The 25,262-nt window shown below is 48.9% G+C and overlaps 1 protein-coding gene across 3 annotated transcripts in view; it reads right to left on the bottom strand.

The window, feature by feature from the left end:
- cars1 (cysteinyl-tRNA synthetase 1) overlaps window positions 1-25,262 on the bottom strand; it is a 130,764-nt gene that overhangs the window by 51,417 nt on the left and 54,085 nt on the right. For all 3 annotated transcript variants that reach the window (XM_038807524.1, XM_038807522.1, XM_038807523.1), the window contains 5 exons: window positions 23,273-23,385; window positions 20,903-21,031; window positions 17,491-17,620; window positions 15,307-15,410; window positions 722-819 (listed from right to left, as the gene is read on the bottom strand). In XM_038807524.1, coding sequence (XP_038663452.1) covers window positions 722-819; window positions 15,307-15,410; window positions 17,491-17,620; window positions 20,903-21,031; window positions 23,273-23,385 — 574 coding nt within the window. The remainder of the gene's footprint in view (window positions 1-721; window positions 820-15,306; window positions 15,411-17,490; window positions 17,621-20,902; window positions 21,032-23,272; window positions 23,386-25,262) is intronic.

Here is a 25,262-nt window from a genome sequence, read left to right as displayed (position 1 = left end):
GGTGGTGGTAGAGTAGAGTAGGAGGGATAAAATGGCGGGTAGTACCGGTGGGAGAGGAGCGGGCTTGTGCAGTATGTTACGATTGACGTATTGAATGTACGTGGATGTTTGCACATTTTTGCCTTTTTTGCTTTCTTTCTGTTGATGTCTGTAACTGTTTACAAAGCCAAAAACTACCTCAATAAAATTGTTTATTAAAAAAAAAAGAACGTCCTTCGGAACTTGTGGGAGGAAACCAGAGCACCCGGAGGAAACCCCCACAGACACAGGGAGAACGTGCAGACTCCGCACAGTGACCCAAGCCGGGAATCGAACCCGGGTCTCTGGTGCTGTGAAGCAACAATGCTAACCACTGTGCTACCGTGCCGCCTGCTGTGTGTTAATAATATATTAGACCTACAACAAGAAGGCAAAACTACATGTTTGTTCAGCTGATGTGGAGAATACTTTCTTAATACTCAATTGTGCATTTAGCGCAGGGTCAATTATTCCAACCCAGCCGAGATCAGCTAACAGTGCGAAACGGAATCAAACCTGATATGTTCAAGTTTATATGGTTTGATGCACAGCATGCAGTGCTTTATTCACTTAGAAATCAATACAGTTGTAGCTTCTAATTATATTTACCTCCCCAGTAATTCATGATCACAAAAAAGCCCTTTCCTGAACTGCCTCACTGTTCTGCTCCATGCCCACCCCCAATGTTTGACTTGATACTCACCGGTTATTAAGTGTCAGCTCCTGCTCCTGCCACCTCTCAAACTGTCCTGTGATATCTGTTGGGGTCCGCAAAATATCCTTCACGTTCAGGAAGAACTCCTGGAAAACAAATGGCACTGCTCTCAATAGGACAGATAAATAATCTGTAGGATGTTTTTTCATCAGGACTGCGTGTACTGGGTTTGAACTGACTATTTACAGCAGTGCTTCCCAACAGAGGATCAAAATAAAATCCGGGAGAAATAGAAGGAACGAGGAAAAGGCAAAATATAAAAAGGAATAGAAAGACTGACTTAACACAAATACAATAGCATGAAATTACAGAACATGCATCACAAAGAGAAGTTAAAAGGCAGAAAGAAACAGATCAGGGTAAATGACGTTTCTCACACTGGAAAGGTAATGTAGGTGGTGTTTTACAGCTGCTTATTTTGGAGCTGCTTTTACTTTATATATATCAATGATCCGGGCTCAGTAACTGACGAACCAATAAACTGCTGAAGTTTGGCAAATTCTCTAAGGCTGCATCAAGACACAAATATGTCAGCAGGATGGCCAGTTGGCTGGCATACACAATTTAATACAGGTGGCATGGTGGCACAATGGTTAGCACTGCTGTCTCAGTGCCAGGGACCCAGGTTCAATTCCGACCTCGGGTGACTGTCCGTGTGGAATTTGTACATTCTCCACGTGTCTGCGTGGGTTTCCTCCGGGTGCTCCGGTTTCCTCCCACAGTCCAAATATTTGCAGGTTAGGTGAATTGGCCATGCTAAATTGTCCCTTAGTCCCCAAAAAGGTTAGGTGGGGTCAGGGCCGGCTCAAGGCACCGGCAACTCGGGCGACTGCCCGGGGCGCCATGTGCTCGGGGGCGCCAGAGACTCGGGTCCCGCGCATGCGCAGTTGGGCCGGTGCCAACCAGCGCATGCGCGGTGGCCGCCCGCCCCCAGGGTGGCCCCCCGGCTCGGTCCGCCCCCCCCGCTCAGTCCCCCCCCGCCCCGCCCTCGGGTCCGCCCCCCCACCCCGCCCTCGGGTCCGCCCCCCTCTTGGGTCCGCCCCCCCACCCCGCCCTCGGGTCCGCCCCCCCGCCCCGCCCTCGGGTCCGCCCCCCCGCCCCGCCTTCGGGTCCGCCCCCCGTGTCCGCCCCACCTCGGGTCCGCGGATCCGCCCCCCCCTCGGGTCCGCCCCCCCTCGGCCTCGCCCCCCCGCCCCTCCTCGGCCTCGCCCCCCCGCCCCTCCTCGGCCTCGCCCCCCCGCCCCTCCTCGGCCTCGCCCCCCCGGCCCCGCCCCCCTCGGCCCCCCCCCCCCCCCCCCAAGGGCGCCGAAGTTCAGCTTGCCCGGGGCGCCAGCAACCCTAGAGCCGGCGCTGGGTGGGGTTACTAGGATAGGGTGAAGGTGGGGGCCTAGGTAGGGTGCTTTTTCCTAGAGTCATAGAATTTACAATGCAGAAGGAGGCTATTTGGACCATCGTGTCTGCACCAGCCCCTGGAAAATATACGAAATCTACGAAAGCCCACACCTCTACCCTATCCTTGTAACCCAGTAACCCCACCTAACCTTTTGAACATTAAGGGGCAATTTAGCCTGGCCAATCCACCTAACCTGCACATTTTTGGACTGTGGGAGGAAACCGGAGCACCCGGAGGAAAGCCACGCAGACACGGGTTGAAAGTGCAAATTCCACACAGCCAATCACCCAAGGCCGGAATTGAATCCAGGACCCTGGGGGTGTGAGACAGCAGTGCCACTGTGCTACAGTACAGACTCAATGGGCTGAATGGCCTCCTTCTGCACTGTAGGAATTCTATTCTATGAATATTCATTTTTGAAGTAAGAATAGGAAAAGGAAATGCACCTTCAGTGATTTTTAAAATTAAAAATAAATAAACTGAGTATACCCAATTTTTTAAAACCAATTTAGGGGCAATTTAGCGTGGCCAATCCACCTAACCTGCACATCCTTGGGTTGTGGGGGTGAGACCCACGCAGACAAGGGGAGAATGTGCAAACTCCACACAGTGACCCGGGGCTGGGATTGAACCCTGGTCCTCAGCGCCGTATGCAGCAAGGCTCACCACTGCACCATCGTGTCGCCCAATGCACATTCAATGATAAGGTACTGGAAAATGCATCCTATTGAATTTGCAGAGTGATTGATGTTAATCCTTTGTGTTGTCACCAGTAAGAAAGAATCCAGTCATCCAAAATCGCTTTGCTAACAGTTGCATCACATGTAGATAAGGACTTTTTTTCCCCAAAAGCAATCAGATTTTTTCAAAAGCAATCAGAATCCTTGATGTTGTGTCAAAAATCAAACCATAGAAAAACAAGTGGCGATGTTGAATTTGTACAAAATCTAACTTTGGATATAGTTGAAATAGCGGATGGGATTTTTCGGTCTGTTCTGCCGGTAGAATCATCGGGTCCGACCAAAGTCGATCCCTGGCGGTGGGGTGGGCGAGACACGCAAAAGCCCATGGATACGGTGGAAAAGGAAGATCCTGCCGGAGGTCAATGCTCGCTGCATCTGCCTGGGAAAACCTGCCATGGGGGTGTTTTAGCTCTGGGTACCCAACTGTAAGAATGATACCAAGGCAGTGAAAGATACAGAGTAGATTCTCTAGCACGTTAGCAAGACTGAAAGATCACAGTTCTAAAGTGAGGCTGGATAGGTTCAAGCCTTTTTCACTGGCATTGAGAAGATTAAGAAGTGATCAGAGAGATTGTGACAATAAAGGATTATGTTGATGTAATTAGTGATACATTATTTTCACTAATCTTTGAGATGCTAACAGGGCACTAATTTAAGATATTCACACAAAATAAAATCAACGGCGAGGTTAAAATAATTCCTCAAGCAAAGGCAACAAATTATTTTAAACGAGAATTAGATAATTGCTTGTAAAAGAATATCACAGGGTGCAGGGAGCATGCAGGAGAATGGAATTAGTTTAGGTGGCTATGGGGAAATAAAGTACCAGCACTGAGATGATGTTTCAAATGACCTGTTTCAGTGCTGCAACATTCTGTGATCCTAAGCACTTACCACATTAGTACTCGTGACTTCTGAAACTGTCAGCATCCTTCAAAGCACTCAACTATTCTTTTCACATAAATCCCATTAATGTTTGTCTAATTTCCAGCAATCACTCAATTTCAAAGCAATTCATGACATGCGAAACACTTTTGAGATGTTTCTGAACAATTTATTAACAGTGGCAAACAAGGACACAGGACAGTACAGGAGAAAAGGCTGTTGTCCATTTGGCTGATTTATGAAATGAAATGAAATGAAAATCGCTTATTGTCACGAGTAGGCTTCAATGAAGTTACTGTGAAAAGCCCCTAGTCGCCACATTCCGGCGCTTTGTCCGGGGAGCCTGATACGGGAATCGAACCATGCTGCTGGCCTGCTTGGTCTGCTTTAAAAGCCAGCGATTTAGCTCAGTGAGCTAAACCAGCCCCCTTCCCTCAAATATCTATCTAATTTTCTCATGATTTCCTACGGTATCAGCATCTCTTGGCAGTCAGGACGACTAATTTGCCACCTTCTGTTAAAGTACCACAAACATTAACAGCACTGCAGGAGGCAATTCAATATACCACGCTTGTGCGAGGTCTCTGTTAGAGCAATTCCAAACTTATGAGCCTCTCTCCCTATAGGCTTGTAACCTCCTCTACATCAAATATTCATTCAACTTTTGCCGAAGATGTAATGGTTGCTGACTCAAACATTCCTTGTGGCAAAGCAATGCTCCAGCCAACTCATGTAAATAAATATTTCCTCACTAGGAATGAGGATATTAAATCAATGATCTCTCATTATTGATTACCTAACCCGAGTAAATATGCGGTCCACTAAAATCCATCAGAATTTACAAAAATCCTTTATGTCCTGTAACCTAGACAGGTTTAGTCTATTTTTTCCTTTGTTTATTTCACTTCACAGCACTCATTATCTTAGATTTATCAATGTTACAGAATTCAAATTTAAAAAGCAGAACATTTATCAGATTCTTGCTTCCGGGTGCTCGGGCGACCTACAGACAGCAGCAAGGAAGACGGAGGGGTGGATATGCCTGTCAATGAGAGGGACTGGATCAGGGAAGAGGAGGACTGACAAGGCTGAGTGATGTGGAAACGACCCTGCCTTTAGAGCTGCTGCAATGAAAGCACAGCATAGATGCCAACAGGAAAACCTTGGGTTATGGTAATGGCAACTTGCATTTATAGTTTGCCTTTAGTATCCAAGAGGCTTCACAGGGAACTTATCAATCAAAATTTGTTACAATTGAAGGACATATTAAGCCAGGTGGCCAAAAGCTGGTCAGAGTTAAGTTTTCTGACAGCAATAATATTTAAAGCATTGAAGCTTTGTTTTAATTTCTATTGTGATGAAATATATTTTATAAAAAATACATTCTCATTTCTATTTCTTAATTATAAACTGGGCCTAAATTGCTGAACAAAGATCATTAAAAGCAGGGGGCTTTTCACAGTAACTTAATTTGAAGCCTACTTGTGACAATAAGCCATTTTCATTTCATTTCATTTCATTTCATTTCAGCAGTGCTGCCTCACAGTGCCAGGGACCCAGCTTCAAATTCAGCCTTGGGTGACTGTCTGTGTGGAGTTTGCACATTCTCCCAGTGTCTGCGTGGGCTTCACCCTCATAATCCAAAACGATGTACAGGGTAGGTGGATTGGCCACACTAAATTGCCCCTTAATTGGGAAACAAAAAAATTGGGTACTCTATACTTATTTTTTTAAAACTGTGCTGACATTGGATCGAATGGTCACCTGCCATCTGTCGGCCTCGCCAAGGAGAACCCAGCCAAGCGCCAATTAGTGCTGGTCCCCAGAAATGGGAACCAGGTGTATCAACACATGGGGGATCTTCCAGGTGATCGGAGGCCTCCCGGGTGGTCGGCCTCTGGCCAGGTTGACACACTGACACTGCTGATGCCACCTGGGCACCTTGGCATCGGGCCTGGGGATGCCCTGCCTGTATGTGGTGGGGTACAGGGGGCTCGAGGACCCCCCAATAGGTGAGCTCGGGCATTGGGGAGTCCGGGGGTCATATTGGGGGGTCAAGAGATCGCTTCCTGAGCTGAGGAGCTGCGCTTGTCGGAATTCCTCAATGCAGGATATGAAGCTAAGTGTGGCCTCGGCTGGGGGGTGGCCGCAAAAAAAAAAAAGAGGGTGCCATTCAACAGTGGTTCCCCTCGATTCCCGCCCATAACAAACTCTATTTATTGAAAAGTTAAATTGCACCCAGAGAATCTACGGTGGCAATGTTTTTCCAAACATCAGTTCCACAACAAATAGCATCTCTTTCAACCCATAATGACTGAGACATTATCAGCCTGAAAAACAAAGCCAATTTCCAAATACTGGATAAATGTCCTTTGTTGTAAATATTACGAAGATCCTGTCATATGCCCTAAAATTCTGGCTTGTTGAGCAGGCTGCAAGGCGAATCCGGCTAGCAGGCCAAAGGAGCAGCTCCAGCCAGGCTGGACAACTGGCACTATATCCTGCATCTGCTGAAAATTCTGTACCATCACCTACAAACCATACTAATGCTGTGACATCAACGTCACCAGAAAAGCAAATCATACACGACCAGCTTTCAGCCTGCCAACCTTCATGAAGGAATTCCTCATGGAACTTTGATTCTGGGCCTCATGTGAACCAACTATCCTGCCCAGGAGAAAAATACATATATCTACATCAACCTGGTTACTTTATAAAGTATTTTAATGAAGTGGACGAACGCTTTATCCTGACATGCCTGACTAGACATGCCAGAGGAAATTCTAAACTTAGGAACCAGCAGGGAATTCATGCCCTCTGAGGCAGAGGTGATTATTTCAATGGATGCTGAAAAGGCTTTAGATAGGGTGGAATGGGCTATCTATTCGAAATCTTTAAAAGGTATTGGTCTGGGTCTAGATTTATATCTTGGATCTCTCTTTTATACAGAACCCCCACCACGAGTGTTCATACGAATGCCCTGAGCTTGGAATATTTCCAGTTGAATAGAGGTGCGAAGCAGGGTTGTCCATTGTACCCCCTACTGTTTACCCTGGCAATTGAGCCTCTGGTTATAGCATTGAGGTAATCAACGGAGTGGATGGGAATGGACAGGGGAGAGAGGGAGCTTAGGGTGTCCTTGTATTCAGAGGAGATAATGTAGCTACTTAGGAGTTTTGGCTCCTTTTACAAAAAGTTTAAAAAAAAATTTAGAGTCCCCAATTATCTTTGGGAATAAATTAATGTCTTCCTTCATTTAGGCGGGCAAGACCTCATGATTCATAGGATATTTCTCGAGTGGAGGAGACAGTCATGGGGCCGAGCGCTGCCTCATTTGTAATTTTATTATTGGGCTGCTAATATTGAGAAAGTACGAGGGTGGTTTAAGGATCCGGATTCCATATGGGGGCGGGTGGAGGTGAGCGCTTGTAGGAGGTACTAGTTTGAAGGCCTTGGTTATGGCTCTACTTTCATTTGTAGTGGCCACTTGAGGGATATGGAGGCAACTCAGGCAACATTTTAAGTTGAGTGCCATGTACAATGTTCGCCCCAATCTGCAGAAATCATAGCTTGTTCTGGCGGATTTGGACTTGTCATTTGGGTCATGGGGAAAGAAGGGTTCGGAACAGTTTGGGGCCATGTTTATGGACGTTTGCCGGTTTTGTCGAGTAAATTCCAACTTCTGAAGACTAATCTTTTTAGGTCCGTGATTTAATGCGCAAGGAGATTCCTTCCTTCCCCGTGGCACCCCACCCAATTGGATAGGGTACTTTCACTGGCTGAGTTGGGGGAGGGGAAGATATCAGATATTTATGGTCAAATTTTGTCAGTGGGGCAAGCTCCGTTGGAGGAGGTAAAAAGGAAGTGGGAGGGGGAGCTGGGTTTGGTTTTTCATGGGGACAATGTGGAGTGAGTCTCTTCACAGCATTGACTCGACCTCCTCATGTGCTAGGCTCAGCTTGATTCAGTTCAAGGTGGTGCATAGGGCACATCTGACCAGGGCGCGAATGAGTGTTTTGTTTCCCCCAGAGGGGAGGATAAGTGTGAGTGTTGTTCTTGGGGCCGGTGAATCATACACACATTTTCTGGTCATGTTCTAAACTTATCAGCTTTTGCATCTCCTTGTTCAACACCATGTCAGGGATTCTGGGGATTCAGCTGGAGCCTTGCCCATTGGAGGCTATTTTTGGGGTCTCAGACTTGCTGGATCTGCAGATGCAGGTGTAGGCTCTCACCTTTGCCCCGTTAATAGCCCAGAATGGAGTTCTGTTTGGGTGGAGAACTCCAGTTCTGCCCAGTGCTTCATCCTGGCTGAGTGATGTTATGGAGTTTTTGTATTTCGAAAAGGTCAAGTACGGGACTTCCGGTTGCGGCTATGACCAGCTAAGTCGCACATTTGGCAGCTCCTGCGACAAAGGTGTTTAAGGGCCGATTGGAGGGCCCCGACGGTACTGTAAAGACGAATCCCGGTGGGGGAAGGCTCCCTGAGGAGAGTGAGACCAACTTTATGGTCGGTACTCAGAGTGGGGCGACAAAAAAAGCGGCAGCAGCTCCCCGAAAAAAGCGGGGGAAGAGGACCAAAATGGCGGCCGGTGGCGCACTAGAAGATTGGAGAAAATGGGCGGAGGAGCAGCAGGCCGCTCTCCTCCGGTGTTTTACGGAGCTGAAAGTGGAACTCTTAGAGTCTATGAACGCGACGACCACAAGGCTGATGGGGGCCCAGGCGACCCAAGAGACGTCGATAAGAGAGCTGCAGCAGGAGATGACTGCAAGGGAGGAGGAGGCCACGGTCCTCGTGGGAAAGGTGGAGGTGCACGAGGCACTCCACCTGAAATGGCAGAGCCGCTTTGAGGAGCTGGACACTCGAATGAGGCGGAAGAACTTGAGGATCCTGGGCCTAGCAGAAGGCCTGGAGGGGCCTGATCTCCCGAAATATGTAGCGGAGATGCTGAGCTCCCTGATGGGAGAGGGGGCCGGTCCATCGCCCCTGGAGCTGGAAGAAGCATATCGGGTCATGGCTAGGCGGCCTAGGGCGAACGAGCCCCCGAGGGCGGTGCTGGTGCGATTCCAGCGTTTCTGTGATCGGGAGAAAGTGCTGAGGTGGGCCAAGAGGGAGAAAAGCAGCAAATGGGAGAATTCGACGGTGCGGATATATCAGGACTGGAGTGCGGAGGTGGCAAAGCGGCGGGCCCGGTTTAACCGGACGAAGGCGGTGCTGCACGCAAAGAGGATCAAGTTCGGAATGCTGCAGCCAGCGCGCTTGTGGGTCACCTACAAGGACCAGCACCATTACTTTGAGACCCCAGAGGAGGCATGGACTTTTGTTCGGGAGGAAAAGCTGGACCTGAACTAGAACTTGGGAACGCCGGCGGTCGAGGCCGCCCGAGTACCCTTGACTGATCAAGTGGCCCATGTCTTTCTTAGGCCAGGTCGGAACTTGGTTAAAGTTGATGGATCGTTTGGTTTCTTTGAAACTTGTGTTATGGGGGGTTTCTTTGTTCCTTTTTGTGTGTCTCTTCCCGTTGCCAACTTCCCTTAATTATTGTTGTTGTAGGGGGGGCTTTTTTACTGTTTTTTGATCTGTTCTTTAAGGGTTATGGTTACTGTTCTGTTCGATGGAGGGTGATGGTTAAATACGTTATTATTGGGTAGTTATTTAGTTATGCAGGCATAGTTATGTATTTATGTATTTATTTGAGATTTGTTATTTATATTGTTATATTGTTAAGTTGGGGAGGCGGGACGGGGGGGGTGCAAGTTGGTTATGCGTGTTTTCTTTTTCTCTTTTTTCTTCCTCTCGTTTTAAGGGGGCTTTTTTATGGGCTTGGATGGGGACGGGGGTGGAATTGAAGATGGCGGGGTAGGGTGTGGCCGGGCGAAAGCGCGGGCTTTCCCCTGTTTCCCGCGCGCGGGACGGAGGAAGGGGGAGGAGAGAAGAGTGGGGTGTGGCCAGCAATGGCGGCTTTTCCCGCGCTGAAGCGGGGTCAGAGAGGGATGGCAAGGGGGGGGGGGGGGGGGGGGGGGGGAGGCCCCTCCCCCCCACATCGGGAGGAGTCGGAGTGTGGCAGGGGCAGCCGGGTCAGCGAAAACCAGCTGACTCTCGGGAGTACGATGGTGGATACACCGCGGCTAGGAGGGGTCCTAGCCAGGGGGGGGGGGGGTTAGGGGGGGATACCGGGTTGCTGCTGGAAAGGCCGAGGACGGGAAGGGAAGAACGGGAGGAGAGAGGGGGGGGGGGGGGGGGCCATCGCCATGGGGAACGGGTCAGAAGGGGAGGGTCGACCCGGGGCGAACAGGGGACAGGACATGGCTAATAGACAGGGGAAAGGGACGGGTCGCTCCGCGACCCGGTTGATTACTTGGAACGTGAGGGGGCTGAATGGGCCGGTCAAGAGATCAAGGGTTTTTTCACACCTAAAGGGACTGCAGGCGGATGTGGCAATGTTGCAGGAGACTCACTTGAGAGTAGTAGACCAGGTACGCCTGAGAAGGGGGTGGGTGGGACAGGTGTTCCACTCAGGCTTGGACGCAAAGAACCGGGGGGTGGCGATTTTGGTGGGAAAGAGGGTGTCGTTCGTGGCGGCGCAGGTGGTAGCAGATAAGGAGGGTAGGTACGTGATGGTGAAGGGTAGGCTGCAGGGAGAGAATGTGGTGCTGGTGAATGTGTATGCCCCGAATTGGGATGACGCGGGTTTTATGAGGCGCCTGTTGGGCCTCATTCCGGGTCTGGAGGCAGGGGGCCTGATCATGGGGGGGGACTTCAATACAGTGCTCGACCCTGGGCTGGACAGATCGAGGTCCAGGATGAATAGGAGGCCGGCAGCGGCAGAGGTGCTAAGGGGGTTCATGGAGCAGATGGGGGGGGGTAGACCCTTGGAGATTTGGCAGGCCAAGGGCGAGGGAGTATTCTTTTTTCTCCCACGTCCACAGGGTGTACTCCAGAATAGACTTTTTTGTACTGAGCAGGGGGCTGATTTCGAGAGTGCAGGACACGGAGTACTCGGCCATTGCGATTTCGGACCATGCACCACACTGGGTAGAGGTAGAACTGGGGGAAGCACGGGACCAGCGCCCGTTGTGGCGCCTGGATGTGGGGCTGCTGGCGGACGATGAGGTTTGCGGAAGGGTCCGGAAGGGCATTGAGAGATATCTGGGCACGAACGACACGGGCGAGGTGAAGGTGGGGGTAGTCTGGGAGGCCCTGAAAGCAGTGATCAGAGGAGAGCTGATCTCCATAAGGGCACACAGAGAAAGGAAGGAGAGGCAGGAGAGGGAGAGACTGGTGGGGGAACTTATAGAAGTGGACAGGAGATATGCGGAGACACCAGAGGAGGGGCTGTTGAGGGAGCGGCGCAGTTTACAGGCCCAGTTTGACCTACTGACCACTAGGAAGGCGGAGACGCAATGGAGAAGGGCACAGGGCGCGGTCTATGAGTACGGGGAAAAGGCGAGCAGGATGCTAGCACACCAGCTGCACAAGCGAGATGCAGCCAGAGAGATTGGGGGAGTGAGAGAGAAGGGAGGGAACGTAGTGCAGAAGGGGCAAGAGGTGAACGGGGTCTTCAGGGATTTCTACAGGGAATTGTACCGGTCTGAGCCGCCCAGGAGGAGGGGGGGAATGGAGAACTTCCTCGATAGATTGAGGTTCCCAAAGGTCCAGGAGGAACGGGTGGAGGGGCTGGGGGCGCCGATAGAGCTGCAGGAGCTAGTTAAAGGGATAGGCCAGATGCAGGCGGGGAAGGCGCCGGGGCCGGATGGGTTCCCGGTGGAATTTTATAAGAAGTATGTGGACTTGGTGGGTCCAGTGCTGGTGCAAGCCTTCAATGAGGCGCGAGAGGGGGGGGTTCTGCCCCCGACAATGTCACAGGCCCTGATCTCCTTGATCCTGAAGCGGGACAAAGACCCTGTACAGTGCGGGTCCTACAGGCCTATCTCCCTCTTGAATGTAGATGCCAAACTGTTGGCAAAGGTCCTGGCAACCAGAATAGAGGATTGTGTGCCAGGGGTAATCCATGAGGACCAGACGGGGTTCGTAAAGGGACGACAACTTAACACAAATGTCCGGAGACTGTTGAATGTGATTATGATGCCAGCAGTGGAGGGGGAGGCTGAGATAGTGGTAGCACTGGATGCGGAGAAGGCATTCGATAGGGTGGAGTGGGAATACCTGTGGGAGACGCTGGAACGGTTTGGGTTTGGGGAGGGATTTATCAAGTGGGTGAAGCTGCTGTATTCGGCCCCGATGGCGAGTGTGGTTACAAACGGGAGGAGGTCAGAGTATTTTGGGCTCCATCGAGGTACCAGGCAGGGATGCCCCCTATCCCCCTTACTATTTGCATTAGCGATCGAACCGTTGGCGATGGCACTGAGGGGTTCAGGGGGGTGGAGAGGACTGACAAGGGGAGGGGAGGAACATTGGGTATCACTCTATGCGGATGATTTGTTGTTATATGTGGCGGACCCGGAAGGGGGAATGCCGGAGGTAATGGAAATACTAGCGGAGTTTGGGGACTTTTCGGGATATAAATTAAATGTGGGTAAAAGTGAGGTCTTTGTGATACACCCAGGAGATCAGGGGGAGGGAATTGGGCGGCTCCCCTTTAAGAGAGCAGTAAAGAGCTTCAGGTACTTGGGGGTGCAGGTGGCAAGGAACTGGGGGACCCTCCACAAGCTGAACTTTTCAAGGCTGGTGGAGCAGATGGAGGAGGAGTTCAAGAGGTGGGACATGGTACCGCTGTCGCTAGCAGGGAGGGTGCAGTCAGTCAAAATGACGGTCCTCCCGAGGTTCTTGTTTCTGTTCCAGTGCTTGCCCATCTTCCTCCCCAGGGCCTTCTTCAAGAAGGTAACTAGCAGCATTATGGGCTATGTGTGGGCGCATGGCACCCCTAGAGTGAGAAGGATTTTCTTGGAACGGGGTAGGGACAGTGGAGGATTAGCGCTACCCAATCTTTCCGGATACTACTGGGCGGCGAACGCATCGATGGTGCGCAAGTGGGTGATGGAGGGGGAGGGGGCAGCTTGGAAACGTATGGAGAGGGCGTCCTGCGGCAATACAAGCCTGGGGGCGCTAGTAACGGCACCATGGCCGCTCCCCCCCACAAGGTATACCACGAGTCCGGTAGTGGCGGCCACCCTTAAAATCTGGGGGCAGTGGAGGCGACACAGGGGGGAAGTGGGGGGTCTGATGGCGGCGCCACTGAGAGGGAACCACAGATTTGTCCCGGGGAACACTGGCGGGGGATTCCAGAGCTGGCACAGGGCGGGCATCAGGCAACTGAGGGACATGTTCATAGAGGGGAGGTTTGCGAGCCTGGGAGAGCTGGAGGAGAAATTTGAGCTCCCCCCGGGGAACACGTTTAGATACCTGCAGGTGAAGGCATTTGCCAGACGACAGGTGGAAGGATTTCCCTTGCTTCCCGATAGAGGGGTGAGTGATAGGGTGCTGTCAGGGGTCTGGGTCGGAGAAGGGAAGGTCTCGGACATCTACAAAATAATGCAGGAGGTGGAGGAGGTATCGATAGAGGAGCTGAAAGACAAGTGGGAAGCGGAGCTGGGAGAGCAGATAGAAGATGGGACATGGGCGGATGCCTTAGAGAGGGTCAATTCATCGTCGTCGTGCGCAAGGTTGGGCCTCATCCAATTTAAGGTGCTGCACAGAGCCCATATGACGGGGACTAGGATGAGTCGGTTCTTCGGGGGTGAGGACAGGTGTGTTAGGTGTTCGGGAAGCCCTGCGAACCATGTACATATGTTCTGGATGTGCCCGGCACTGGAAGAGTTCTGGGAGGGGGTGGCGGGGACGGTATCGAGAGTGGTGGGAACCAGGGTCAAACCAGGGTGGGGGCTAGCGATTTTTGGGGTTGGGGTGGAGCCAGGAGTACAGGAGGCAGGGGAGGCCGGAATATTGGCCTTTGCGTCCTTGGTAGCTCGGAGAAGGATCTTGATTCAGTGGAGGGACACAAGGCCACCAAGTGTTAACACCTGGTTAAACGACATGGCAAGCTTCATCCAATTGGAAAGAATCAAATTCGCCCTGAGAGGGTCGGTACAGGGGTTCTTCCGCCGGTGGCAGCCCTTCCTTGACTTTCTGGATCAGAGATAGGAACTGGAGGCCGAAACAGCAGCAACCCGGGGAGAAAGGGGGGGGGGGGGGGGGGAAGGGAGGGGGGGGGGGGGGGGGATAGCAACGAAGGGAGCACGTCAGCGGGGGGTCGCGGGCAATGACTGCCCGAGGCCATCGGCAGAAAGGGAAAAACGGTTTGGTTGCTAGACTGGTAGCGCGCGCGGGGGAGGGCGTGGGGAGGATTTTCCAGGGGGGATTTGTTGTGTTATAATTTAAAATGTAGTAGGGGTAAATGTTTGTATCGAAAAATTTCAATAAAAATTATTTTAAAAAAAAAGAAAAGGTCAAGTACATTGTGTGGGGGTCGGCAGAAGGGTTCTACTTGAGATGGCAGCCTTTCATTTCCTATTTCAGGGAGTTGGTCATCATAATGTTGGGGGGGGGGGGGGGGGGGGGGGGGGTCGTTTCTGGTTATGATTTGTTTGCTTTTTGGGGGGCAGGGTTGTGAGGGAGGTTACGTTTGGAATTGTATTTGTTCTGTGTTTTGGTTTTACTGTGTTACAATGAAAAATGTTCTCAAATGTCACTAATGTCAGTAGTACCACCTGCAGGAAACTATCAGTACTGCATCATTAAATGCAAGAATTCAGATTATCCACTTATTTTAGCTTGGTTATTGTTAAATATAAAATGATGGTTGCCTGAAAGTGCTCATGAAAATTACACTATCCTAAACTCTTCAACATTTAAATGACCGAATATTGGAAAGGACAGACCAGGATACCCAAACCTAGGCCAGAATTCTCCGGCCGTTCACACCAGTGGGTTCCTCTGGTCCCGTCAGCAGTGCATGCTCTCCTGCGGGTTTCCTGATGATGTGGGCGGCTTCAATGGGAATTCCCATTAACAGTGGTAGGAGCAGAGACTGCTGTGCAGGTGAATGGTATGCCACCTCCTGCTGTCGAGAAAAATGGGGCTGGGAGGCTGGAGAATCCCCCCCCCCCTCACAAGGTAACATTCATCCTCCGACCGTACGCTGGGCTAAAGCTCCCTGTGCATGTATGTTGTTGATGTACAAATTGGCCGGCGTGTTTGCAGAAGAAGTGATAGCTTGCAAGTGGGAATCTCCATAACATGATGATCAATTTATGCTGTTTCACTTTATGCCTCACACAAACCATACTTCACCCTAAACCTCTCAGGATTTGCATATAATTTACCTACATACTACTGGGGCATTGCAATAGCCTAGCCATCCTATTTTCATGAATTTTGGGAGCACCCCAGTTCAACAACTCTTTGCATTTGACTGGAGAGAATAGATCAACAGAAACAGTGTAATGAGGGCTTTGCACCCAGCTTGTGCTACAAATACTAGAAGCACCTTAACACCTTATATGTTGATCTCCCAACACTGATAACCATCAGTTGAGAACTAAATTCACATAAATATTTAACAAAAAGGTGAGGGAGCGCTAAACCAGCTTACATTTAAGAATTTTTCATACTGAACGGCCGAATCCATGGTATTGCTGGAATAATCCAGTGTATCCTTCCATGAGTGCGTGAGAAATGCAAGACGCAGTTGCCGACCTGTAATCACATGATACCAGAGAACAAGACTGAGAAGCAAAGAAAAAATACTCACAATTTAGTCAAGAGTTCCTTTTAAAGGTTTGCATTTTTTGTGGGGAACTCAAAAGGTACCTTATTATTTAATTAACTTTCTCATGTAACACGCCACCCACTAATAATTTAAGTGTTGGTAACACTACATTTGAAACAACACTATACCCATATTACATTGGCATAATGTTTTTGTTTCCTCAGCAATATTCTCCTCCCTATCAAAAATGCTGACTTTTATTAGGTATAGATAGCTTCATGATCATTGTCACCTTCTGGTACTGAGCTCAAGTAGCCATTACACATGCAAGTCTTGACAGCAAATGTCCATCAACAATTTGATGGCATTGGGAAGAAGGTCATGACACTTTTAAAAATCTGTTCATGGTATATGAACGGCAAGGCAGCATTTATTGTCCATCTCTAATTGAGTTTGAGAAAGTGGCAGTGCTGCCTTCTAGAACCTCTGCAGTCCATGTGGGGTGGGTATTTCCACAGTATCATGAGAAAGGGAGATTTTAGGGCAGCACGGTGGCACAGTGGTTAGCATTGCTGCCTACGGCGCTGAGGACCCGGATTCGACTCCTGGCCCTGGGTCACTGTCCGTGTGGAGTTTGCACAATCTCCACGTGTCTGTGTGGGTTTCGCCCCCACAAACCAAAGATGTGCAGGTTAGGTGAATTGGCCACACTAAATTGCCCCTTAATTGGAAAAAATAATTGGGTACTCTAAATTTAAAAAGAAAAAAGAAAGGGAGATTTTGGATCTTGCCCCACCAACAATGAAGGAATGGCAATATAGTTCCAAGAAGGCAGTGCTTGACTTGGAGGGGAACTTACAGGTATTGGTGTTCCCGTGCACCTTCTTTTAAAATAAAGGTTTTTCCAATTTTGGGTCAATTTAACGTGGCCAATCTACCTACCCTGCACATCATTGGGTTGTGGGAGTGAGGCCCATGTAGACATGGGGACAATGTGCAAACTCCATACGGACAGTGACCTGGGGCCAGGACTGAACCCAGGTCTTCGGCGCCATGAGTAAGCAGTGCTAACCACTGCGCCATCGTGCCGCCCGGTGTTCCCATGCACATGCAAGCAATTGAGATTTCCTCTTTGGATTATGCTGTTGAAGGAGTCTTGGTGAGTTACTGCCATGCATTTTAAAAAAATTAATTTAGAGTACACAATTAATTTTTTTCTCCAATTCAGGACAATTTAAAGTGGCCAATCCATGTACCCTGCACATCTTTGGATTGTGGTGCTGAGACCCATGCAGACACGGGAGAACGTACAAATCCACATGGACAATGACCCATGGCCAGGATCGAACCCAGGCCCTCAGCGCCATAGATAGCAGTGCCAGCCACTACGCCATGCCGCCCGGCCTCTGACATGCTCTAGTACCCACAATATTTATATAGCTGGTCCTGTAATGTTCTGGTCAACTGGAACTGTTAGGATGATGATGATTGGGTGGGCGATTCAGCATTTGATTGTGTGCTGTCCTACTTGGCATCCAGGCACGCACATTTCTTTGCAAGGGTCTCCAGATAATCAAAAGCAGGAAACATGATGCAGGAAACCTTCACAAATCCAGTTACATCATTGTCTGATGCAAAGCTCACTTCGCCATCCCACAATAATGTAGCTCAAAACAGCACTTCTCCATTTTAACCATCAACTGTGTTCCCTCAGTGAGTGCACTAATTCAATTCAAATTAAGAGGATTAATGTGCTGAGGGTCCATGAGACTTCCCAAATGCACTTAACGTGATTGTTATAGCCTGTGTACATAGTAGACTTCCATCCCATCACTCCAGGGAGCTGGGCTATTACAAGGATGAACATGGCCTTGAGCGAATGACACCCCATACAATGAGAACTCACTAAAGCATCATTTGGTATTCTCAATTGCACCTAGTCCACAACTGTCAGCAGTTACCTGACAGCAGCCAAGGAAGCTCTACTTAAGAGAAAGTTTGACTATTCTATTTGCTACTTGAGACACCAAGCTAATTATTATGACTGAGCCAATGAGTATTAATTACCTGTATTTGCATTCAGAGCATCCTTGATAGTTATGAAATTTTTTAACGATTTTGACATCTTGCAGCCTGCTATGGTTAGGTGCCCAGTGTGGAGGAAGTATCGAACCCAGTGATCATTTTCAAAATAAGCCTGCAGAAAGAGATAGAGAATTTAAGAAACTTGCAATGTAACAATTACAAACAAGTACTGTGATCTCATCTACAATCATTTTTTTTTGGAAATGTTTTTTATTGAGTTTTCATATTTTATATCCAACAAATTACAAATTATTAGAAAAAAAACGCGCAAAAATTGACATGTATATTTACAGGTAAGCATCTTCATAATAACAACTGTGGCCGCACCCTTTAACCGGCATACATATTTTACATTCCCCAATATGGCCGAGGCACATGTTTGTAGGCATCTGTTTACAATTTGGTTTTGGGCCTTAGCTTGCCATCAGACTGTCGCTTGCGGCTTTGTCCTTCCTTTTTTTTGGAATAATTTTTATTCAAGTTTTCAACAACAAATTTTTATCACAACAGAGAAAAACAGTAACCCCTCCCCTCCAATACAAAAACAATAAATTAACAAGAAAAATAAATAAGCGTAAAACCATACGAACAAACCCCCATAACGAACCCGTAGCCCCCCCCCCCCCCCCCCCCCCCCCCGGCTACCTTCCCCCGATTCCCGTCCATTTTCCCCTGATTCTTGGCCACCCGACTATTCTTCCTCTTGTTCGTTGTCCACAAACAGGTCCCGAACAATTGCATGAATGGCTCCCACGTTCTGTGGGTCAATTTGATTTTTCTCCATTTGGAGAGATTCCGAGAGATCGGACAGCCAGTCTGCAGCTCTGGGCGGTGCTGCTGACCGCCAGCCAAACAGGATTCTACGGCGGGTGATCAGGGAGGCAAAGGCAAGGGCGTCCGCCCTCCTCCCAAGGAATAGATCCGGCTGGTCTGAAACCCCGAAGACCGTCACTATCGGGCATGGCTCCACCCTCGCCCCCACCACTTTGGACATAGCCTCGAAGAAGGCTGTCCAGTACTCCACAAGTCTGGGGCAAGACCAGAACACGTGGGCGTGGTTGGCCGGGCCTCTTTGGCACCGTTCATATCTGTCCTCCACCTCCGGGAAGAACCTACTCATACGGTTTCTTGTTAAGTGGGCTCTATGTACCACTTTTAGTTGCGTCAGGCTGAGCCTTGCGCACGTGGAGGTGGAGTTGACCCTATGCAGTGCTTCGCTCCAGAGTCCCCACCCTATCTCAATCCCCAGGTCATCCTCCCATTTCATTCTTGTTGCGTCCAGTGCGGTGTCGTCCCTTTCTACCAGTCGGTCATACATGTCACTACAGTTCCCTTTCTCTAGGATACTTGCGTCCAGTAGGTCTTCCAGTAGTGTCTGTCGTGGCGTTGTGGGTACGTCCTTGTTTCCTTTCGTAAGAAGTTTTTGAGCTGCAGGTACCGTAGCTCGTTCCCCCCGGCTAGCCGAAATTTCTCTGTCAGTTCGTACAGTGTTGTGATCCTGTCGTCCGTGTATAGGTCCCTGACTGTCAGTGTCCCCCCGTCCTGCCTCCACCTTTTGAAGGTGGCGTCAGTCAGTGCTGGTGTGAACCTATGGTTGTTGTAGATGGGAGCCTTGTCCGACATTTTGGTCAGGCCAAATTGCTGCCGCAGTTGGTTCCAGGATTGGAGGGTGGCTGTCACCACTGGGCTGCTGGAGTTTTTTTTTGGGTGGGGATGGGAGTGCTGCCATGGCGAGGGCCCGGAGGGAGGTCCCCATGCAGGAGGCCTCCTCCGCACGCACCCACTCGGCTTCTGGCTCCTGGATCCATCCCCTTACTCGCTCGGTTGTTGCCGCCCAGTGGTAGAATTGTAGGTTCGGGAGGGCTAGCCCCCCCCTGGATTTTGTTTTTTGTAGGACCTTCTTTGGGATGCTAGCATTTTTACCCCCCCCCCCCCCCATACGAACCCCATGATAAGTTTGTCCAGCGCTTTGAAAAAGGCCTTGGGGATGTAGATCGGAATGGATCTAAACAGGAAGAGGAACCTGGGCAGAACGTTCATTTTGATCATCTGGACTCTCCCCGCGAGGGAGAGTGGGAGTGTGTTCCATCTTTGCAGGTCCTTTTTTACTTCCTCCGTCAGGCTGGTGAGGTTCCATTTGTGGATCCCTTTCCAGTCATGGGCTATTTGGATCCCCAGGTAGCGGAATTTGTGTCGGGTTTGTTTGAACGGCAGCCCCTTTAGTGCTGCCTCCCCCCCTTGCGGGTGTACTGGGAAGATCTCGCTTTTGCTCATGTCATCTACAATCATCATACACAGCTGAGACATTCAGAGGAAAGGACTTCAGAGGAAAGGACTGCATTGATAACTGGTGTCTTATCACTCTCACACTTTATTTTCAAAATGTGAAATTTATCCTCATCAAGGTAGTGAATTTCAGTGCTAGATAACGGAACAATTTCCTCATAGCACATCAAAAAATCAGCATCAGGCATTCAGATAAAGCACAGCATTAGAGTCAAAATAAAGCTCCTTCTATGTATCAAGCACTCGCAGTACAAGTGCACAGTGAAGCTCCTTCCCTTTTGCCACCTTTATCCAAAGCTCGGGGACATTCCTTGAATACCTACTTAACTTTCCTACACAAATTGTTCTGTAGCCTTCTCTGAATTGTGATATTAGTGGCAAATTAAGGGCAGATTTTCGGTCAGTTTACGACTTTGGAAATGTTTTGAAACTGCTGCAAATTAATTTATGGGGCATTAAAATATCGGAGAGCTTTTATACTGGGAATTCAACTGGATTTCCCACCACACAAAACCGTCAACAATGGTAGGCAGAAAACACCGTGATGTAGGTTTCCTTGGCCCAAATAGCTACCATTGAAGGAAAAAACAATGTTGAGATGGAAAAAGCCCCCATAATGCTATGGCTTTTCCGATGCTTTAAACTCACTTTCAAAGTCGAGATAAGAAAGTATCCAAATTCTCAAGTCTTTTCCAGCATATTTTGCATTATTTGATGCCTGGCTGGTGTATGTTTGTCTCAATCAAGTAAGAAGTCTTACAACACCAGGTTAAAGTCCAACAGGTTTGTTTCAAACACTAGCTTTCGGAGCACTGCTTCTTCCTCAGGTGAATGAGGAACTGCTTCACCTGAGGAAGGAGCAGTGCTCCGAAAGCTAGTGTTTGAAACAAACCTGTTGGACTTTAACCTGGTGTTGTAAGACTTCTTACTGTGTTCACCCCAGTCCAACGCCGGCATCTCCACATCATGTCTCAATCAAGTTCTACCTATTCACAGTAATGTAGAAATATGATAAAAACTTTGGGTCCACACTTGATTCTATAGGGAATATTCATGAAACTTTTTTTAAAGAAGGAAGGAAACAATGGAACAAAACCAGTGCTTGTACCTCAGACTGCGCCAATTCATTATCGTGATGAGGGAAGCGCAGGTCAAATCCTCCACCATGGATGTCCATGGATTCTCCTAGAATGCTAGCAGCCATTGCTGAGCATTCAATGTGCCAACCAGGACGGCCCTGCCAGGATAAACAAGAGAATGAGATTGGATAACAATCAACCCCAACCAATACAAACTGCTACCAACATACCAAGCACGTGAAAAGACGCTTACTGAGAGAAGACAGATAAATCCAGCAATTGCAAGCCGAACCGCAAATGTTGATGATGGGAAAACATTTAGAGAATAATTTGTGACTAAATGAATTGGTGCTTGGATTATGAGCTATTGAATAGAAGCCAAAAAGGCAAAATATATGAGATTCAATTTTTTGATAAATTAACAAAGAGGATACAGCGGCTAATGTTGCGTCTATGGACTCTCCATAAGACATTGACAAGTATCACATAATAGACTTGTAAGCAAAGTTAAAGTCCATGGAATTAAAGGGGCAGTGAAGTGTTGATATAAAATTGTATAAGTGATGGAAAACAGAGTGTGATGGTGAATGGCTGTTTAACAGGAGGGAAGTGGTGAATCCCTAGTGGTGGGTAGAGAGCTGCTGCTCGTTTTGACATGTATTACTGACCTGTACTTGGACATCATTTCAAAGTTTGCAGATAAAAGATGCAAAAATGTGGTAAACAGTGAGGAGGATAGTAACAGACTACCATGTGGACATAGACTGGTAAAACAGGTAGACATATGGCAGTTGAAATTTATTGCAGTAAAAAATGTAAATTGATACATTTTCTGAGGAAGAATAAAAGACTATATGAATTAAATGGTACAATTTTAAAAGGGGGTGCAGGAACAGAGAACCTGGGGGTTTATGTAAACAAATCTTTGAAGGTGACAGGACAAGTTGAGACGGCCAATTAAAGATAAACCAGATCGTTTCCATGGTTTTATTAATAAAAAAAAATACAGAAGCAAGAAAGATATGCGAATGATGAAACACTGGTTAGGTCTCAGCTGAGTTTATTTCAGGGCAGCAGATTTTATGAAGGGTGTCGAGGAGCATATAGAAGAGATTTACTAGATTCTACTATCAAGGATAAGGAACTTCAAATTATGTGGAGAGATTGGAGAAGCTAAAGTTGTTCTTCTTTGAGCAGGGAAATTTAAAAGTAGATTTGATGCAAGTGTTTAAAATTCTGAACAGGTTTGATCGAGTAAATAACGAGAAGCAGTTTCCAGTGACAGGGTTGGTTTAATGTAGTAAGTTGTACTGATTTGGATTGCAATGCTTGAAAGAGTGGTAAGCAGATTCAACAGCAATTTATGAAATAAAATTGGGTAAATACTTGAAGGGAAAAATTCACAGGGCTAAGGAGAAAGAGCTGGTTAGTGAGACTAATTGGATATTCCTTTGGAAAGCAGGCACACACCCTCTTTCCACGCTGTATTATTCTGTAATTGTGTGTTATACTGGATAATTTTATTGAATAATTGAAGGTTAAGGTGTGGAATGGAAAGTGCTGCAATGATATAGTAGTATATTACTGGTGCAGCACGGTAGTATAGTGGTTAGCGCAATGGCCTCACAGCGCCAGGGTCCCAGGTTCGATTCCCGGCTTGGATCACTGTCAGTGCGGAGTCTGCACAGTCTCCCTGTGTTTGCGTTGGTTCCCTCTGGGTGCTCCGGTTTCCTCCCACAGTCCAAACATGTGCAGGGGTAGGTGGACTGGCTATGCTAAATTGCCCTTAAGTGTCCAAAAAAGGTAAGGTAAGGTGGGGTTACAGGGGATAGGGTGTAGGTGTGGGGACAGGGTGGAGGTGTGGGCTTGGGTGGGGTGCTCTTTCCAGGGGCCGGTGCGGACTCGATGGGCCAAATGGCCTCCTTCTGCACTGTAAATTCTGTGATCTGTGCTAGTTGTCTCTCTGGGCCTGGAGATAGTGGACTGGTTTATTGCCACATGCAGGGTTGATGATTTTAAATTATCCTGAGATTATTTGTCAATTGAACTTAATAAAAAATAGTGATTGGATTCTACATGTCTATCTCCATCTTTTTTTTTTTTAAATTTAGAATATCCAATTCATTTTTTCCAAGTAAGGGGCAATTTAACATGGCCAATCCACCTACCCTGCACATCTTTGGGTTGTGGGGGTGAAACCCACGCAGACACGGGGAGAATGTGCAAACTCCTCACAGACAGTGACCCAGGGCCGGGATTCGAACCCGGGTCCTCAGCGCCGTAGGCGGCAATGCTAACCACTGTGCCACCGTGCCGCCCCGTCTATCTCCATCTTGACCATGTAACTAAGCTGTGAACTGTGAATGGTGAAGTATGTAGGGTTGATGCTTTCTGCTCACCTTTCCCCAGGGCGAATCCCAAGATGGTTCTCCAGGCTTGGAGGCTTTCCACAGTGCAAAGTCATTGGGAGAGTGCTTCTCACTTAGTCGATCAGCTGAAATACTAAGGTCACCTAAGAAGTCAAGAATATTTTCCTGTCAAATCCATCAGCATGCGAGTTGAAATGGCTTGATTTCTTCCAAGTGATAGTCTCCCACTCACTGTAAATTGTTGACTTTTGTGGAGCGCAATTCCTAGAATGCTGGTTGGCCTTTTGCATCTATGCAATTTTATTGAGGTATTTTTTGGCATTGTAAACAGTTACAAATTACAGAAATATACAAACATCAACCAAAAACCAACATTACAACCAGACCATAATGCACATACCTGCTCCTCACCCACCGACACTACCCACCTATTTATCCCTCCTACTCTACTCTAATCTCCCCCCCCCCCCCTGCTGACGCTCACTCTCCTGCGAATAAGTCAATGAATGGTTGCCACCTTCGGGCGAACCCCAGTACAGATCCCCTCAAGGCGAACTTGATTTTTCCATACCCAGAAAACTTGACATGTCCGAAAGCCATAGTTTGGTCTTCGGGGGTTTTGAGTCCCTCCATGCCAGCAGTATTCGCCGCCGGGTTATTGGGGAAGCAAAGGCCAGAACATCGGCCTCTTTCTCCCCCTGGACCCCCGGGTCTTCCGAAACCCCGAAAATTGCCACCCCTGGGCTCATCACCACCCTTGTTTTCAGCACCCGGGACATGACCCCCGCAAATCCCTCCCAGTACCCCCTAAGCTTAGGACATGCCCAAAACATGTGAACGTGGTTCACCGGTCCTGCCGCGCATCTAACGCACGTGTCCTCTACCCCAAAGAATTTGTTCATCCGAGCTACCGTCATGTGGGCCCGGTGAATGATCTTAAACTGAATCAGGCCGAGCCTGGCACATGTTGCGGTGAGTTTACCCTACTCAGAGCTTCCGCCCACAGCCCGTCCTCCATCTCTCCGCCAAGCTCCTCCTCCCATTTGAGTTTCAGTTCCTCCGTCTGCTTTCATGAGCACCTTGTAAATATCCGAGACTCTACCCTCTCCTCCTCCTCCTCTAGACACTATTCTATCCTGGATCCCTATTGGCGGGAGGCGTGGGAAGGATGGGACCTGTCTGCGGACAAAGTCCCGCATCTGTAAGTACCTAAAGTAATTTCCCCTTACCAGCCCAAATTTCTCCTCCAAATCCCTCAGACTCCCAAAGCTCCCCTCCAGGAACATATCGCCCACCCTCCTCACCCCCGCCATGTTCGAAACCCTCCATCCATGTTCCCGGGGGCAAATCGATGATTATCACACATTGAAGCCCAGACCGATGCACCCACTTCCCCGACAAGCCTCCTCCACTGGCCCCATATCCGCAGGGCTGCCCCCACTACCGGGCTGGTGGAGTACCTGGCCGGTGACAGCGGTAGGGGAGCCGTGACCAGGGCTGCCAAACTGGTGCCCCTGCAAGAAGCTGCCTCCACCCGCTCCCAGATAGACCCCGTACCCACCATCCACTTCCTTATCATGGCTATGTTAGCCGCCCAGTAGTAGTTGATCAGACTCTGCAATGCCAGCCCTCCCTCGCTGCGGCTCCTTTCAAGCATCGCCTTCTTCACCCGCGGGGATTTTCCCGCCCAGACAAAGCTCATGATGATTTTGCCAGTCCTTTTGAAGAAGGACTGTGGGATAAAGATCGGAAGGCACTGGAAGATGAACAGGAATCTAGGGAGGATTGTCACCTTTACAATCAGCACCCTCCTCGCCAGTGACAGCGGGAGTGCATCCCATCTCTGAAACTCCCTCTTCATTTGTTCCACCACTCTGGTCAAATTTAACTTATGCAACCTGCCCCAGTCCCGTGCCACCTGTATACCCAAGTACCGGAAACTTCCCCCAACCAGCCTAAATGGCAGCTCCTTCAGTCTATTCTCCTGGCCCCTTGCCTGCACCACAAACATCTCACTCTT

This window comes from Scyliorhinus canicula, chromosome 9, assembly GCF_902713615.1.
Source record: "Scyliorhinus canicula chromosome 9, sScyCan1.1, whole genome shotgun sequence".
Classification (NCBI taxonomy): Eukaryota; Metazoa; Chordata; class Chondrichthyes; order Carcharhiniformes; family Scyliorhinidae; genus Scyliorhinus; species Scyliorhinus canicula.
This window is presented reverse-complemented; position numbering and strand designations above follow the sequence as displayed.